General features: G+C 47.3%; 1 protein-coding gene across 1 annotated transcript; it reads right to left on the minus strand.

The window, feature by feature from the left end:
• Positions 1–1,583: 1,583 nt before the first annotated feature.
• On the minus strand, positions 1,584–1,994 carry LOC309547600 (histone H3.2; the record flags this gene model as incomplete). The annotated part of the gene is made up of 1 exon (XM_082247473.1): positions 1,584–1,994. One exon carries the CDS (start codon positions 1,992–1,994, stop codon positions 1,584–1,586), a length of 411 nt encoding a protein of 136 aa, XP_082103599.1.
• Positions 1,995–18,522: the final 16,528 nt, after the last annotated feature.

The following is an 18,522-nucleotide window of genomic DNA, read 5'->3' on the forward strand; positions in this document are numbered from 1 at the left end:
GTGACCTTCCTATCCAGATTACGATATAAAGTCCCCACAATGAACGCTCGGCTCTGGGTTCCTTCAGTAAATCCAAGCAGCAGCCGGAGAACTCCTTCATCTACACCCCCCAAAGGCTCTTCTCAGAGCCACCCACCTCCTCCTAACAGAGCTCTACATACCGAACACCGACCAGGAGCCTCATTATACCTCCTACCTCCACATCCTCATCACATTCTACACTGACTACTTACACCTCATCTTCTCACAGCCACCCTCCTACCTCCTCCTCACACATCGCAACCCTACACAATCCCCTCTATAGAACAATTCCATCATACATTCATACAGCGGGAGATCCGAACGCATCGTGTGTGCATCGATATCGGTTATGCAATCCCCGGTGTCACATCTAGAAAACGATCATTCGGCAGTTTTCTCTAAAAGCTCTCATTGGTAGACAAATGAAGCACAAGCAACCGATTGGTGCAGCGGAGCATTTTCAAATTGGCCGCCAAAATCTCACAGCTTTGATTAATGTAACAGTTCCCTCCCAGAGGGGAGATTGGGAATAAATAAACTAATAATGGGAACAAAGGGGTTCCAGGGGAGTTCCCCGGATTCTCCCCAGCAATGATTTGTTTTCTATACAATATGGGATATATTCTTCCTTCCAGTCTCTCCATGTGTGCAGCCCCGGCCGGCTCTGATCTCCTCTCATTACACAGTGCTAGTAGAGGACATGACTGCCCCTTCCCTAGTGACACCCCCATGTGGACGCCGGTTTATTCCCCCAATATTTTCTCTTCAGCTGATCAATCACCACATCTCTATCTTTGCCAAGAGAAAACCGATAGAAGTATCTAGAAAAACTGATGAAATTATTGTTAGGTGTAAAAATGAGACACAGAAATGGTGGATGGGAAGTCAGTGTGTAGCTGTGTTCCCCTCCCCCTCTCTATCCGGGAATTATTGTATTGGGTTAGAGAAAAGCAGAGGAGATTCTCCAAGTATAGATTGTTCATAAAAGGTATGAGTTGTTACTTTGTGATGGATTGATGATGGAAATAATTGCACTAATGAATAAATACCGAACCCCCCATCGAACTTTTGTACTTTTTAAAGGCGAATTTTGCTTCTAGAAATATGTCTCCGACAAATCGGCTACAATTCTATCAGTTGAAAACTATTATCATTGAACGGATATAAAAGTAATACAGGGTCTAGATAAAAGGAGAAAGGAATGCAGCGAAGCTTCTCTCTTCAGTGGATAAGATGAGAATTTGCAGACTGGAGTTGGGAGAAGAAAAGAGAGGGAAGCGGAGATCTCCCCGGCGGGGTAAATTGGCTCGGTGTGATCATTGTACAAAAACTCATCACTAGAATTCTATTACAGCACGAGGAACCGATCCATACATTCATCTGAAAATAATTTTATATATATATATATAAATAAAAGTGTAATGCAAGTGGTTTGGATTCGCCCTGTAGTCGGGGTAATAGATATATAGAGCTCTGTATATAGGAGGATGTGGTGGCTCTGAAAAGAGCCTTTGTGTTGGGATGATGGGAGTAGTAGTAGGGGTGGTGGTTCCGCTCCCCCTCTATGCCCTCTCTCCGCGGATGCGGCGTGCCAGCTGGATGTCTTTGGGCATGATGGTGACCCTCTTGGCGTGGATGGCGCACAGGTTGGTGTCCTCGAAGAGTCCGACGAGATAAGCCTCGGAAGCCTCTTGCAGAGCCATGACGGCGGAGCTCTGGAAGCGCAGGTCGGTCTTGAAGTCCTGGGCGATCTCTCGGACGAGGCGCTGGAAGGGCAGTTTGCGGATGAGCAGCTCGGTGGATTTCTGGTAGCGGCGGATCTCTCGGAGAGCCACGGTGCCGGGCCTGTAGCGGTGAGGCTTCTTGACTCCGCCGGTGGCCGGGGCGCTCTTGCGGGCGGCTTTGGTGGCCAGCTGCTTGCGGGGAGCTTTCCCTCCGGTGGACTTCCGGGCGGTCTGCTTGGTTCTCGCCATCTTTACTCAACTCTCTGCTGAAACAGTGAATGTGACTCATTGCCGCTCTGCGGAGCGATTTATACACTTCACTGCCTTCCGATTGGACAATTAAAGCACAGCCCTTTTCATGATTGGTTTACTTAAAAAAAGCGGCATTTTTAAAATGCCCGCCAAAATCTGCACGTTATCTTCGTAAGTAGAGATGTCTTCTTTGTGTGGGATGGGGGAGGGGAGTTCCTCTACATCATACAAGCGCTCTCTATTACCAAAAAGAGAAAACATTCATCAGAAATATCTTTATATTCAAAGATTAGAGACTCCTTATAGATTTAGGAATTATAGACTGTGAGAATGGACTGGCGGTAGATCTCTACCTTTCTATATGATGGGAAATAAAGGATTCCATGTTTCATTATCAGATCTGTGTAGGATCATGGAACTGACCTCTATCAGACATGTAGCAGTTACAGATTTCCTCATATTAAAACTAGAATAAGAAAAAAGTGAAAGGACTGGTAGAAATCATGACACTGCCAGATATGTACAATGAATCAATAACACAAATATTTCATGTCTGAAGAAGCAGATCTGTCCCCTCTTAGAAACATTGTAAACATTTTGCTTGTTTCTAGTTACAAAGTAAATGAAATTCTCTTCGGAGTATTGAATGGCTGAGGATCCTTTCTATCAGTTTTCCTTCCTGCCAAATGAGAAAATATTCATCAGAAATATGATATAAAATAAAAAAGATCGGAGATTCCTAATCGGTGTAAGAATTAGAAGATCTGAGATTGGACAGTTTTTCTCCATAATACAGTAAAAGAGATGACAGAAAATCCTCCTCCGATCTCACTGATCTGATTATTCCGTTCTGAATAACAAGTAGAAAGTTGACTTGCACAGCTTGTTCCATCCAGCACAATTCTGTACTAACATGGAGGGACAGATCGCTGAGCAGACAATGAATCGTCCCCCCAGCATTGCCCTCCCTGCTCCGGGCAGATCTGGGATCAGTCGGTGTCATTGTTTCCAGATGGATCAGCGCTCAGGAAGTTTTCTATCAGAACCATTTGAATGAAATTGAACTAAACTGCTCCAATGTATTCTCTATGGAGGAGAAACACTGACACCTGCTGGTAAAAAGAGGAATGACTTCCGTGCGGGGATCTGTGAAGAGATACAATGTAATTTCATGGCTTCCTTTCCGAATCCATAGGAACAGAATAAAACGGATTAGTGTGTGCAGTTTGATAACAGAATTACAATTCATAGCTGAAGATCTGAGGAAATGGCACCCAGACTGCAAAATTTATCGGATTATTTTGCATGTTTTTTTTTGTGTCAGATAAAACCTTTAGAAGTCGGCAGATGAGGGATCGCTCGGTGCGATCATTATTTCTAGATGTCCCATGTGGATCAGTATTAAACCCTAACACCTATTGCTGAATTCCCATTCCCCTTTCAATCAAATCCCTGTGTAATCATTATAATAGGTGTGCCGCTACTGCACCTTTCACACATAGATAGATAGGTTTTCGGTATATCTATCTATCTATCTAATCTATCTAATCTATCTATCTAATCTATCTATCATCTTATGTGGATCTAAGATCGATCTGTAATGAATGATCCATTTGTCTATACGGTGGTACACCTCTAACTAAACAAGTAGGCTAAAAGATGTGATTGCTGAGAATAGGGCATGTTTGATCCAGGGTGTATTGCTGCAGAATAACACATTAACTGATACAGTGCAATGATGGGGTGAGATTGGTTGGTGTATGAGCACTGAGGGATGGAATTGGTGTGTACCCCTCTGGTTATGTGCAGCAGCTGTGCCGGGTCCTATCCCATTCTAATAGAAGATGATGAGAGATCCGGGATTCTGGAGACATAATACATTGTGTGACATCTCATCTGTTCCAGGACTCTGGGGGGAACATGACTTGTGAGAGATCAGCAAAGGGTTCTAGATGTCCCAATCTATCTATGAACTGAAGGAACCCAGAGCCGAGCGTTCATTGTGGGGACTTTATATAGTAATCTGGATAGGAAGGTCACCAGTGAAAGGTGTTGGAACATCTGTTATAAACAGGAGGATGGATTGAGGGGAGAACTTTATATGCAGGAAGCGTTAATGGTCTATGAAGTCTTCTCTGGTCAAAATATGTAATAAAAAGTCGGCTAAACGATTGTGATAATTATTGGGAAGGAAATGGGTTTCTAGAAAATATTGGAAAACTGATAATTCTTCATAAGACAATTGTCTAAATGTTGGGGTGGCACACACACACACACACACACACACACACACACACACACACACACACACACACACACACACACACACACACACACACACACACACACACACACACACACACACACACACACACACACACACACACACACACACACACACACACACACACACACACACACACACACACACACACACACACACACACACACACACACACACACACACACACACACACACACACACACACACACACACACACACACACACACACACACACACACACACACACACACACACACACACACACACACACACACACACACACACACACACACACACACGTCCAAAGATCAAGTTTGCACCTTTAGAGCAGGTTCACCCACCAAACAATGAAATCTTTAACAAGTGGTGTTGCTGCTCAAATAATGTCTATAAAATAACACATTATTGGTTCAAACAGTATATTGCTGCTAGCATTAACCACTTAATAGAGATGGCCTTGTGGTTCGCCCGGCAGTCGGTTCGCAGCAAATTTTGCTTGTTCGCTACCTGCCAAATTTGCGAACACATGGCGTAGTTTGCGGCGGCCATATTCATTTACATTGGGGAGAACTTTGACCCATGACACAGCCGTCAGGTGGAACAGGACAGCCAATTGAAACATTTCAGCACATGGACAGTCCCCCTACCCTATAAATAGCCCTTACCTGGCGGACATTTCACGTTCCTCTTTTTGCCAGTGTAGGGAGAGGTCTGCTATGCTCATCAGGGAGAGTTTTCTAGACACATAGCGCTGTGAAGATCCACAAAAGTCCTTTTCAGGGCTGGTATTTCCGTATAGGCCTTCTACAATCTCTTTTCAGGTAAGGGACAGGTATCCAGTGGTTGCTTTAGGGGCAGTTAGAGATCGGCTGCAGTCACACAGATCGCTATGTTATTGTCCACAATAGTCCTTTTCAGGGCTGGTATATCGGTAAAAGGTCCAGTCTTTCTTCAGTATAGGGACAGGTTATCCAGTCTATGCTGTAGCGGCAGATAGAGATCGTTATCTGCAGTGACACAAATCGCTCTGTTAATGTCCACAAAAGTCATTTAAAGTGCTGCAATGTCGGTATAGGGTCTATTACAGTCTCTTTAGTATTGGGGCAGGTATCCAGTCTGTGCTGTAGGGGCAGTTAGAGATCGTCAGCAGTGACACAAATTGCTCTGTTAATGTCCACAAAAGTCATTTAAAGGGCTGCATTTTTTTTGGTATTGCTGTGCAGTGCAGTACCTTTTGATATCATATTTTCTATTCCGCTATTCAATCTACACCCTTGGGGTAAAAAGAATTAAATTGCGGCATAGTATGTATCGGTACGTGTGAGCTACACCTTTCCAATTTTTGGGGCGCATCTTACACCGCCGAGGATTGCAGGGTGCTTCAGTTTGCCTCCTGCCTGTTCCGAACTCCTCCTACTCCTCATCCTGCCTTTAGGGTACAAAAAATAGTAATCGGGGCCTAGTCTGGGTCTGTACGTGTGAGATAGATACACCTTTGATATCATATGTTCTATTCCGCTATTCAATCTACACCCTTGGGGTAAAAATAATTGAATTGCGGCATAGTCTGTATCGGTACGTGTGAGATACACCTTTCCAATTTTTGGGGCACATCTTACACCACCGAGGGTTGCAGGGTGCTTCAGTTTGCCTCCTGCCTGTTCCGAACTCCTCCTACTCCTCATCCTGCCTTTAGGGTACAAAAAATAGTAATCGGGGCCTAGTCTGGGCCTAGACGCCCCAGAACTTCAGAAGGCAGCCAATCGGAGCCTCTTCTGGGACGTAACCCTACCCCCCCCCCCCCTAGCCACCAGTTCCTACAGGCGAGGCCGGCGAACCCAATTTTTTTTTTTGTACAACTTTATTTGTACGTTTTGTATTTCTTTTTCTTTTTTTTAGGGGTAGGGGGCGGTGCCCTGGCGCCCCCTATGCACGGGCCGCCACTGGTCCAACCGTCTTTCACCTCACCCCCTTTCAAATCAGGCAAGCAGTCTGAGCCCTAAGTCATGCAGCAGTCTCTTCTTTTTGATGACTCTGTCAGCAGGGTTTCCCAGGGCCATCCACCTAGCCCTGCCCCAGAAGTGGAAGAGATTGAGTGCAGCGATGCCCAACCACTTATTTCTCAAGATGCCCAACCACTTATTTCTTAAGATGAGTACATGGAAGGACCATCACAGCACGTCTCCGATGATGACGAAACGCAGGTGCCAACTGCTGCGGCGCTCAGAATTGTGGAGACCGACAAGGAGGGCAGGGGTGAAGACTGGGTGGAAGATGATGTGGAGGACGATGAGGTCCTCGACCCCACATGGAATGAAGGTCATGCAGGTGACCTGAGTAGTTTGGAGGAAGAGGCGGTGGTCGCACACAGCCACCAGCACAGCAGAAGAGGGAGCAGGGTGCAGAAGCGGAGCGGCCGTGCCCTAGACATTACGCCTGCTACTGCCCAACGCAGCAAGGGAACGAGCGCACCAAAGTCAGCTCAAAGGAGTTCTCTAGCGTGGAAGTTCTTTGGAAAATGTGCTGATGACAGGACACGAGTGGTTTGCACCCTGTGCAATCAGAGCCTGAAGCGAGGCATAAACCTTCTCAACCTGAGCACAACCTGCATGATCAGGCATCTAAGTGCAAAGCACGAGCTGCAGTGGAGTAGACACCTTCTAAACCAAGAAACGTCTCTGGCTCATCCTGCTTCCTCTTCTGCTGCTGTCTCGGCCGCTCCAGCCACATCTGTAGTGATACCGGCACCTGCCACCCCGCAAACAGAGGATCTGTCAGCAACACCACCACCTGGGTCACCAACCATCTCCACAATGTCCCGTGGAAGCGTTCAGCTTTCCATCTCCCAAACACTTGAGAGGAAGAGGAAGTACCCCCCTACCCACCCGCGATCCCTGGCCCTGAATGCCAGCATTTAAAAATTATTGGCCTTTGAAATGCTGTCATTCCGTCTGGTGGAGACGCACAGTTTTAAAAACCTTATGTCGGTGGCTGTCCCACAGTACGTCGTGCCCAGCCGCCACTACTTTTCCAGGCAAGCCATCCCTTCCCTGCACAACCAAGTGGGGGAAAAAATCAGGTGTGCACTGCGCAACGCCATCTCTGGCAAGGTCCACCTAACTAACGATACGTGGACCAGTAAGCACGGTCAGGGGCGTTATATCTCCCTAATGGCACACTGGGTAAATGCAGTGGCGGATGGGCCTTAGGCGGATAGCAATTTGGCGCATGTCCTTCCACCACCGAGGATTGCAGGGCGCTTCAGTTTGCCTCCTATTCCTAACTCCTCCTACTCCGCTTCCTCATCCTCTACCGCCTCCTCATCCGGACAGCGTAACACCTTCACCACCAACTTCAGCACGGCCAGGGATAAACGACAGCAGGCAGTTTTAAAACTTGCCTGTTTGGGGGAAAAACCACACACCGCGCAGGAGTTGTGGAGGAGCATGGAACAGCAGACAAATGAGTGGTTGCTGCCAGCGAGCCTCAAGCCCGGCCTGGTGGTGTGCGATAACGGGCAAAATCTCATAGCAGCTCTGGGCCTAGCCGGTTTGACGCACATCCCTTGCCTGGCGCATGTGCTGAATTTGGTGGTGCAGAGGTTCCTTAAAAACTACCCCGATATGTCAGAGCTGCTGCAGAAAGTGCGGGCCGTCTGTGCGCACTTTCGGCGTTCTCACCCTGCTGCTGCTCGCCTGTCAGCGCTGCAGCGTAACTTCGGCCTTCCCGCTCACCGCCTCATATGTGACGTGCCCACAAGGTGGAACTCCACCTTGCACATGCTGGAAAGACTGTGCGAGCAGCAGCAGGCCATAGTGGAGTTTCAGCTGCAGCACGCACGCGTGAGTCGCTCTGCGGAACAGCACCACTTCACCACCAATAACTGGGCCTCCATGCGAGACCTGTGTGCCTTGTTGCGCTGTTTTGAGTACTCCACCAACATGGCCAGTGCCGATGACGACGTTGTCAGCTTAACTATCCCACTTCTATGCCTCCTTGAAAAAACAATTCGGGCGATGATGGAAGAGGATGTGGCACAGGATGAGGAGGAGGAGGATGAAGAGGTAACATTTCCAAGGCTTTCAGGGCAGTCATTCACAAGGGGCTCCGAGGGTGGGTTCCTGCACACACAAACGCCAGGGACACAATTGTCCAGCAGGGGCACAGTTCTGGAGGATGAGGAGGAGGAGCTGGAGGAGGAGATGGAACCATGTTCACAGCAGGGTGGCACCCAGGCCAGCTCATGGCCATCACTGGTGCGTGGCTGGGGGGATACAGAAGACACAGACGATACACCTCCCACAGAGGACAGCCTTTCGTTGCCTCTGGGCAGCCTGGCACACATGAGCGATTACATGCTGCAGTGTCTCCACAACGACCGCCGAGTTGCCCACATTCTAACTTGTGCTGATTACTGGGTGGCCACAGGGCCGTCTTTTCCAATGGGCATGCCCGGCGGTTGCCCGGCGGCCCCACTTGCCAAGGGGCCCCACATGGATGGTGGCAAACTGGCAATTACTGTCCTTGGTGGTCTAGGGCCCCCCGTTGTCTGCCGGCCCGATCCCCCCTTGTTGTCCGCCGGCGGTGGCCGTGGTGGCTCGAGTCTGCACTGCACAGACACTGGTTGCTAAGGCCAGCCCGATTGGCATCTAGCAAACAGTGACGTTAGCAGAGCAGACCCATGATGCACAGCGCCGCAGCGGAGGACTCGGAGGAGGATCCTCGGCTCTTCCTCCTCTCCTCTCCGTCGGTCTCCACGCCTAGAAGACTGGCTCCGCCTCCGCCTGCTCCACCCACCTCCTCCCATGTGTACTGCAGCCGTTGTGAAAAAGGTAAGGCAGCCAGCCCAGCTGCCAGGCTGCTTGATATTCTTTTTGTACCTCTCTTAACTGTCCTGGAGGATATACCTTACTATATATTGGTCCCTGTAGTATGTATATAGTAAGGTATATATCCTCCAGGTAGTAGTTGTACAGTACTCTCTTGTATAGTGTTCCCTGTAATGTGTATATAGTCTATATACTACAAGAGAGTACAACTAGTGCCTGGAGTATGTACCTTACTATATACATATTACAGGGACCAATATATACTACAAGAGAGTACAACAACCTGGAGTATATACCTTACTATATACATATTACAGGGAACACTATATACTACAAGAGACTCTTGTAGTATATAGTGTTTCCTGTAATATTTATATAGTAAGGTATATACTCCAGGTAGTTGTCTCTTCTAGTATATATTTGTCCCTGTAATATGTATATAGTAAGGTATATACTCCAGGTAGTAGTTGTACTCTCTTGTAGTATATAGTGTTACCTGTAATGTGTATTCTCGTGGGTGATTGAGTAGGCAGGGGGCCCCAGTGCACTGCATTGGCCAGGGGCCTATAAGGGTCTTAAGATGGCACTGGGTGGCCACGCTGCTGGATCCCTGTTACAAGGACAACATACCGTCCTTTATTCACTCACTGGAGCGCGATCGCAAGATGCGCGAGTACAAGCGCACGCTGGTAGACGCGATGCTGCTGGCATTCCCACCTGACAGCGGGGCCACAGTGGAAGCACAAGGCCAAGGCAGAGGAGGAGGAGGAGGAGGAGGAGGTCGCCAACGCAACCAGGGCACCGCCAGCACCTCAGAAGGCAGGGTTAGCATGGCCGAAATGTGGAAAAGCTTTGTCAGCACGCCACAACAAACAGCAGCACCAGCAGCTCATATGGAACGTCTTAGCAGGAGGCAGCATTTCACCAACATGGTGGAGCAGTATGTGTGCACACGCCTAGACGTACTGAATGACGGGTCTGCCCCCTTCAACTTCTGGGTCTCCAAGTTGGGCACATGGCCTGAGCTTGCCCTTTACGTCTTGGAGGTGCTGGCGTGCCCTGCAGCCAGTGTATTATCTGAACGGGTATTTAGCACGGCTGGGGGCGTTATCACAGACAAGCGCAGCAGCCTGTTCAGAGACAATGTGGACAAGCTCACGTTCATTAAAATGAACCAGGCATGGATCCCACTGGACTTTTCCGTACCTTGTGCAGAATAGCGATGGATACCGACCTTACCCAGCCATTGTTCTATTTTTGCTCTTTCTCACTCTTTTGGGGTATACCCTCATTTAAAATTTCTGAAAAAAAGCAGTGTTGGCTACCTCATCCTCCTCAGGGCCAGATTAACTTATTGGCTATTGGAGCTGCAGCTCCAGGCCTCTACCTTAATATAGGCCCCGGGTTGGCCATATTCACTGTTACCGCTCTTCTGTCACTTGTAAACACAGAAGTCTGGCTTCTATGCTCGCTTCCCCAGGCAGCTCCCTCAGAACCTCCCCACACAGCATGAAGGCCGGACAAGGAGGGACAATTGCCGATGCATGGATGTGTTTATGGGCTTCAGAGACAACATCCCATGTTGAATTAGGCATGCATGGCTGCACCCTTCCTCCTCTGAGTGCATGCCAAGGCACGGCCCTTAAGGCCCTTCAAAATCCTCAGCACCAAGCCCATGATGCTCTTAATCCGGCCCTGGTCCTCCTCCACCGCAGCTTCCACCTACACCGCCCATAGGTGTGCGCAGCCTATTGCATTAGGGTGTGCACCCCAAAGTTGAAATACACATGCATGTGTTTGCCTACATGTACATGGCCCGATACATTACTCTCCCTGCTGGCAAAGTGAAATAGAGCAGAGCAGGTCCGAGGGAGATCTTTCCCATCTCCTCACTGGCAAACAGAGCGATAATGCTAATGTGCCCTAGGTGATTAGGGTGTGCCCAGGTACACCCGGCACACCCTGTGCGCACACCTATGACCAGTGGCGTAGCGTGGGTTGTCAGCACCCGGGGCAAGGCAAGTAATTTGCGCCCCCTAACCTGCGGGATTTTAGCACTTGAGTCTCTTCCACTAGATTAGTTAAAGAAACCCTTACCCCCTAAGCACTTTAGAGCAGGCCAGGGCCCCCATAGATCCCCTTTAGAACAGGCCAGGGTACCCATAGATCACCTTTTAGAGCAGGGTCCCCATAGATCCCCCTTTAGAGAATGGTCCCCATATAATCTATGGGGATATTTCTCTAAAGCGGGGAATCTATGGGGACCCTGCTTTAAAAGGGGATCTATGGGGACCCTGGCCTGCTCTAAAGGGGATCTATGGGGGCCCCGGCCTGCTCTAAAGGGGATCTATGGGGATCCTGCTCTAAAGGGGGGAATCTATGGCATAGATCCCCTTTAGAGCAGGGTCCCTATATATCCCCCTTTAGAGCAGGCCTGGGCAGGTCCCCCATAGATCCTCCTTTACAGCAGGCCAGGGTGAGGTGAGGTCCCCCATATAGATCCCCTCTTACAGCAGGCCAGGGTGAGGTCCCCCATATAGATCCCCCCTTACAGCAGGCCAGGGTGAGGTCCCCCATATAGATCCCCCCTTACAGCAGCCCAGGGTGAGGTCCCCCATATAGATCCCAGGTCCCCCATATAGATCCCCCTTACAGCAGGCCAGGGTGAGGTGAGGTCCAGTCCCCCATATAGATCTCCCCCTTACAGCAGGCCAGGGTGAGGTGAGGTCACTCTGGGGTCCTCCATATAGATCCCCCCTTACAGCAGGCCAGGGTGAGGTGAGGTCCGGACCCTGGCCTGCTGTAGGGGGGATCTATATGGGGGACCCCAGAGTGACCTTACCTCACCCTGGCCTGCTGTAAGGGGGATCTATATGGGGGACCTCACCTCACCCTGGCCTACTGTAAGGGGGGATCTATATGGGGGATCATGCAGGTGAGGGTGAGGTGAGGTCCCATCCCCCATTTAGATCTCCCCCTTACAGCAGGCCAGATTCCCCATAACATAGATCCCCTCTCTGAGGATCCTCTATGAGTAGCGCTACACATAATCATATGGCTCCATTTAAATACATTCTTCTGTGCCTTTTATGTCCACAGTCCACATATACTATTCAGTGTTCTTCTTCTCACACACACACTCAGTCAGTCAGTCTAGTCACTACTAGCACTACACAGCCAGCCCACTGAGCCCAGTACTACTCCAGTCAGTCCTGACTCCTGACTCCTCGTGACTCCTACCTTTTTTTTCACCGGCTGTCCCAACCCGATCACAGCAGGCTAGGTTTTCTCCTCCAGGTCCTCCTAGGTTTTCCTCCTGCAGCGTCTGTCACCACTGGCTCTCTCCTCTCTGGCCTGTGTCACCTGCCGCCGCTGCCAGCTTCTTCTGCTGCTGCCTGGGCTGCAGTGTTAATTTCGTCGACTAAAACCGACTAAAACGTTTTCGTCGACTAACACAATTCAGATGACTAAAATACGACTAAAACTAAAATGGCATTTTAGTCTTAAGACTAAAATACGACTAAAACTAAAATGGCATTTTAGTCAAAAGACTATAACTAAAACTAAATCGAAATTTGCTGCCAAAATTTAACACTGGTGCATGTTCAAAGCATAAATAATAACATATTAGATTTTTCACTCCAGGACCAGCAGTAGTATATAATGAGTTTGGAAATTGTAGAGAAATGCTTAAATAATGCATTACAAATTACAATTGAACTACACCCATTTGATTATAAATGACTAAAATGAGTTTTAGTTGACTACAATGTAGGGCGTTTTAGTCGACTAAAATATACAGGAGTTTTAGTTGACTAAATACGACTAAAACTAAAACACTTGCAGAAGACTAAAATAGGACTAAAACTAAAATGCCATTTTAGTCCTAAGACTAAGACTAAAACTAAATTGAAATTTGCTGCCAAAATTAACACTGCTGGGCTGGTGTGGTTCTCTCCCGCGCTCAGCAATGCGCTGGGTGGCCCCTCGCTCTCCGCACCACACGCCTGGCACCCCCCTTCCCCCTCCACAGTGGGCGGCGACCCGGTGGCTCGGATTCGCACAGCCAGCACTGCAGTGAGAGTGAGTGTGCCAGGCAGGAGCAAAGAGCTGCGAGTGCGAGCGTGCCCCCCCCAGATGTTGCGCCTGGTGCGGCCGGCCCCCCCTGCACCCCCCACGCTACGCCACTGCCTATGACACCGCCACATCCACCACCACCTCAACCTCCCTCCTACTCCATATGGGCCTCGTCCTTCAGAGATGAAGAACATTGTTTTATTTTTCTGTTTTTTTTTTTTTTTTTTTTTTGTTTTAAGTTATTTCCCTATCCACATTTGTTTGCAGAGCACTTGCCATGCTCTTAACTACATTTTGCTGCCATTTGTAGCACTCTAGCCCTTTCCATTGGTGTTTTAGAGCCATTTTAGTGCCTGAAATTACGGGTCCCCATTGACTTCAATGGGGTTCGGTGTCCGGGAAAAGTTCGGCAAAAGTCCGGGACACGGACCGGACTTTTTTTTTAAGTTCGGCCGAACACGGACATCCAGGTGTGCGCTCAACTCTAATCTCTACCTTTCTATATGATGGGAAATAAAGTATTACATGTTTCATTATCAGATCTGCCTATGATCGGGGAACTGGCCGATAATTAATGTTTCATCTTTCAGACATGACATGTAGGCGTTACGGATTTCCCCCCTACATCCTAAAATAAACAAAAACTGAAAGGACTGGTAGAAATCTGTAGTAATCATGACAGTTAGTGCTGAGCTCAGATTATTTCACCCCGGAGTCATCTACTGATCCATCAAACGGTTCTCTGCACCTTATCACTGGATTATGGGTCCCATATCCATACATAGCAATGCGTCTAATCTAAAGGATGGAGGGCAATGGAAACCAATCCCTGTAAGGAGATCACCTGCTTATCTAAACTCACATCAATTCAATGTGTTATATTAGACTTTAAAATCATATAAAAACTAAATTGCTGTTAGGACGGACAGGTGTCATTATAGCACATTGTCCCCCCACCCCGATCACAATCTTCCGTGTCTAAATATACAATCAGATCTCCCAAACATGTATGTCCGGCTCCTTCTTAGATAGAAGTGGGTGACTCTGAGAAGATCCGTTGGGTTTGGTAACAGAAAAAATAAATAAATAAATAAAAATGATTGGGTTTACTTGGCGGGCTTGTGGCAGTAATATTCGAGGATTTTACCGCTTTGGTGGAAATATTTGGAAGCTGAAAACCGACACAAGTGACGTCATTTGGAGGAAGATGAACAGATCTATGAATAGAACTTCTACAATGTCGGCTTTAGCGGTATAATGCGGCTGAATCTTCCTAACGGCCAGTTAAATTATGGCGGGAGATTTAAATATAGCAACTCGGAGCCATCATAGGCGTGGTCTATTAATAGCAAAGAGGGGAAATGTGGAATACAATGTGTTCTGACATTGGAGCTCTATGTAGGTGTTCATGGTTTTGGTTGGAGGAGTTTAGCGGTGAGTAGACGATCAGCATAGAAAAGATTGGAATGAAAAGAGATGAGAGAATGATGTCCTGTGATCACATTTCCCCTCATTACTACTCACCTGTATTACAAGTCTGAGTGCGATAAGAAGACAAAGTGTTTGCCTTTAGAGTGCCCTTTACCTGACAGTAATAATACAATTTATCACATTGATCAAATCTATCCTTATTGAAGAATAGCAATAAAAACTGCGTATGTCCGGCTCTTTGTACAGAGACGTGGGTGACACGTTTGTGATGCTACGATTAATATATATATATATAGTCAGAATAATTTCTATATATGCTATATTTTTTGCAGAGATCATCTCCACTTTCTGGCCATTTCCTATTCATCTCCTTGTAGTGCACACACCAAAGTGTTGTACCTGGAATGACCACAAGGTGGCAGAGCTTACTAAACTTTTATGCCTCACTCAAACATTGTTACAATAACAGATTCTCAACAATCTCCCGCCATAAAATTGTTACTTTGTATTTGGGAAGATCGTGGAGCTCTTAACTCGCAACACAATGGGAAATAGAAGCAAGAAAAACAAAACATTGTATCTACTCGGTCAGCCCAGTCAAATCTTTGTCTATTTGTATCTATTTAAAGAATCAACAACAGATCAATGTACATAGCTAAATCTATGAGCTGTCTGATAGGTAAATGACAAAAATATGTACAAAGTATCTGCTACATACAAATCTGATTACAATAATATCACCTCGGATAACAGTCCTTTATAGAAGTTAGAAGTAGAACATTTTTCACGGAAATGTTTAGCTCATTTATTGGTGAAGTTACATACAATCTACAATCCTGCACCCCCCTTCGCTCCATAACTTCCGAACATCACATAACCTCGGAGCTGAACAACAAACGTCATTAAAGTCTCTGGGAACAAGGCTGGACAAATAAAAAGTGCTCTTTTTTAAAAGTATTATTATTTGTTTTTTTTTTTTGTTAGGGTTTTAAGTGCTACAGAGTAAATATTAACATTTGAATTTAGTCAACTAGAGCAATAAATCCCCTGAAAAGCACAAGAAAAGAGATTAATGACTTAAAAATTATACAACCCCCCCCCCCCCCCCCCCCCACACACACACACACACACACACACACACACACAAATGTGTCCAAAGATCAAGTTTGCACCTTTAGAGCAGGTTCACCCACCAAACAATGAAATCTTTAACAAGTGGTGTTTGCTGCTCAAATAATGTCTATAAACTAACACATTATTGGTTCAAACAATATATTGCTGCTAGCATTAACCACTTAATAGAGATGGCCTAGTGGTTCGCCCGGCAGTCGGTTCGCGGCAAATTTTGCTTGTTCGCTACCCGCCAAATTTGCGAACACATGGCGTAGTTTGCGGCGGCCATATTAGTTTACATTAGGGAAAACTTTGACCCATGACACAGCCGTCAGGTGGAACAGGACAGCCAATTGAAACATTTCAGCACATGGACAGTCCCCCTACCCTATAAATAGCCCTTACCTGGCGGCCATTTCACGTTCCTCTTTTTGCCAGTGTAGGGAGAGGTCTGCTGTGCTCATCAGGGAGAGTTTTCTAGACACATAGCGCTGTGAAGATCCACAAAAGTCCTTTTCAGGGCTGGTATTTCCGTATAGGCCTTCTACAGTCTCTTTTCAGATTAGGGACAGGTATCCAGTGGTTGCTTTAGGGGCAGTTAGAGATCGGCTGCAGTCACACAAATTGCTATGTTAATGTCCACAATAGTCCTTTTCAGGGCTGGTATATCGGTAAAAGGTCCAGTCTTTCTTCAGTATAGGGACAGGTTATCCAGTCTGTGCTGTAGGGGCAGATAGAGATCGTCATCTGCAGTGACACAAATCGCTCTGTTAATGTCCACAAAAGTCATTTAAAGTACTGCAATGTCGGTATAGGGTCTATTACAGTCTCTTTAGTATTGGGGCAGGTATCCAGTCTGTGCTGTAGGGGCAGTTAGAGATCGTCAGCAGTGACACAAATTGCTCTGTTAATGTCCAAAAAAGTCATTTAAAGGGCTGCAATTTTTTTTGGTATTGCTGTGCAGTGCACTAAAAAGGGGGGTGGGGAGGGGGTTAATCCACAGTATAATATACTTTGTAGAAAGATATTATAGTGGATTAGTAGTATTATTGTGCACTGTGCAGCATTGTGACAGGTGTGCTGACTGAGCATTGCTGCAGCAATACTACACACAGTGACAAACTCTCTGGCCAATTATTTTTAGAGCTGGTGTGATAGACCAGTGGCCCCCCAATACCACCTATTGAAGTGGGGTGTTATCTGAGTATACTTTTACAAGTGTATTTGTGTCCTGCAAACAATATTGCCTCTTTTGCTGAGTTAAGTCTGATACACACAGCAATAAACTCCCTGGCCAATTTTTTTCAACAACTGGTGTGATAGACCAGTGGCCCCACAATACCACATATTGAAGTGGGGTGTTATTTAACAGTATACTTTTCTAAGAGTGTATTTTAGTCCTGAAAAAAATTGGCCTCTCTTGCTGTGTTGACTGTGCTACACACAGTGACAACAGTTACTGGCCAATTATTTGTAGAACTGGTGTGATAGATACCCCAATACCCCCAATACCACATATTGAAGTGGGGTGTTATCTACCTTTTTCCAGATATAATGCAATTCTCTAGAGACTTTTGTCACAGGGTAATTAAAAAACATGACAGGCAGAGGAAGAGACAGAGACGTACGCAGGGGTGGTAGTGGTAGGGCAGGAGCAATAGGCCGGAGCCTAACTGTGAAGTTTCAAAAGGTGCGTACAATTACGGCAAAGGACGCACCAGACTTGGTTGAGTGGGTCACTCAGCCTTCCTCTTCTGCACCCTCCTCATCCTCTCTATCTGCACCCTCTTCACGCTCTGCTGTGTGCACCCCCAAAGACACCACCACCACATACCCTCCACTTGAGTCACTGGAATTATTTTCCAATCCATCACAAAATGTTTGCGATGCACAGCCATTGTTGGCATTGGATCAGGAAGAGGAGGTAGCAAAAGCCGCCACTCAGCAGTCTGACGACAGTACCCAGATCATCCCAAGGAGGTTGGTCCCCGCTGTTGCTGCCTACTCAGAAATCTTGAATGTTAGTAGTGGGGAAAGTGACGTGGATGATGACGAGCCTATGGACATCACGTGGGAGTCCACAAGAGAGAAAGAGGAAGGGAGTTCAGAGGGAGAGACGGGCCGGCAGATAGGGAGGAGAGGCAGGCAGAAGTTGCATTGCACAAGAGGTAGGAAGCAGACTGCAAATGTATCAGGAGCGAGCCATCAACCATGTACAGTCACATCTGGCATTTCCAGGATGCCGGAACATGGCTCCGCAGTGTGGGCTTTTTTTAATGTGTCCGTTGCTGACAACAATGTTGCCATCTGCAGCCTTTGCAGTCCATGCATAAGTCGCGGTAAGCCCAACACTCACCTAGGGACCACCGCCTTAAGAAGGCACCTGAACTCCCATCACCGAACCCAGTGGGAGCAACACCATCAGAACCCACAAAGCAACACTCCAGGCTCTCATCGTCCAGCCCCTTCTCCTCTCTCCTCACATTTGCCCTCCACTCCACCTTCCATGATGCCGTCGTCACGTTGTTCTGGAAAAAGGCAGGCTTCTGTGGTCCAAATGTTGGAGCGGAAAGAAATAATGATGCCGGATAACCCTCTTGCCCAACGTTTGACTGCTGGCTTGTCGGAACTGATAGCCCGCCAACTACTGCCATATAAACTGTGGGACTCGGAGGCCTTTCGTAAATTTGTGACCATTGGAACAACACAATGGAAGGTCCCAGGCAGGAAATATTTCTTGCAAAAGGGCATTCCAGACCTGTATGGCCATGTTCAGCGGCAAGTGAATATA

This window comes from Pelophylax lessonae, assembly GCF_965119305.1.
Source record: "Pelophylax lessonae genome assembly, chromosome: 2".
Taxonomy (NCBI): Eukaryota; Metazoa; Chordata; class Amphibia; order Anura; family Ranidae; genus Pelophylax; species Pelophylax lessonae.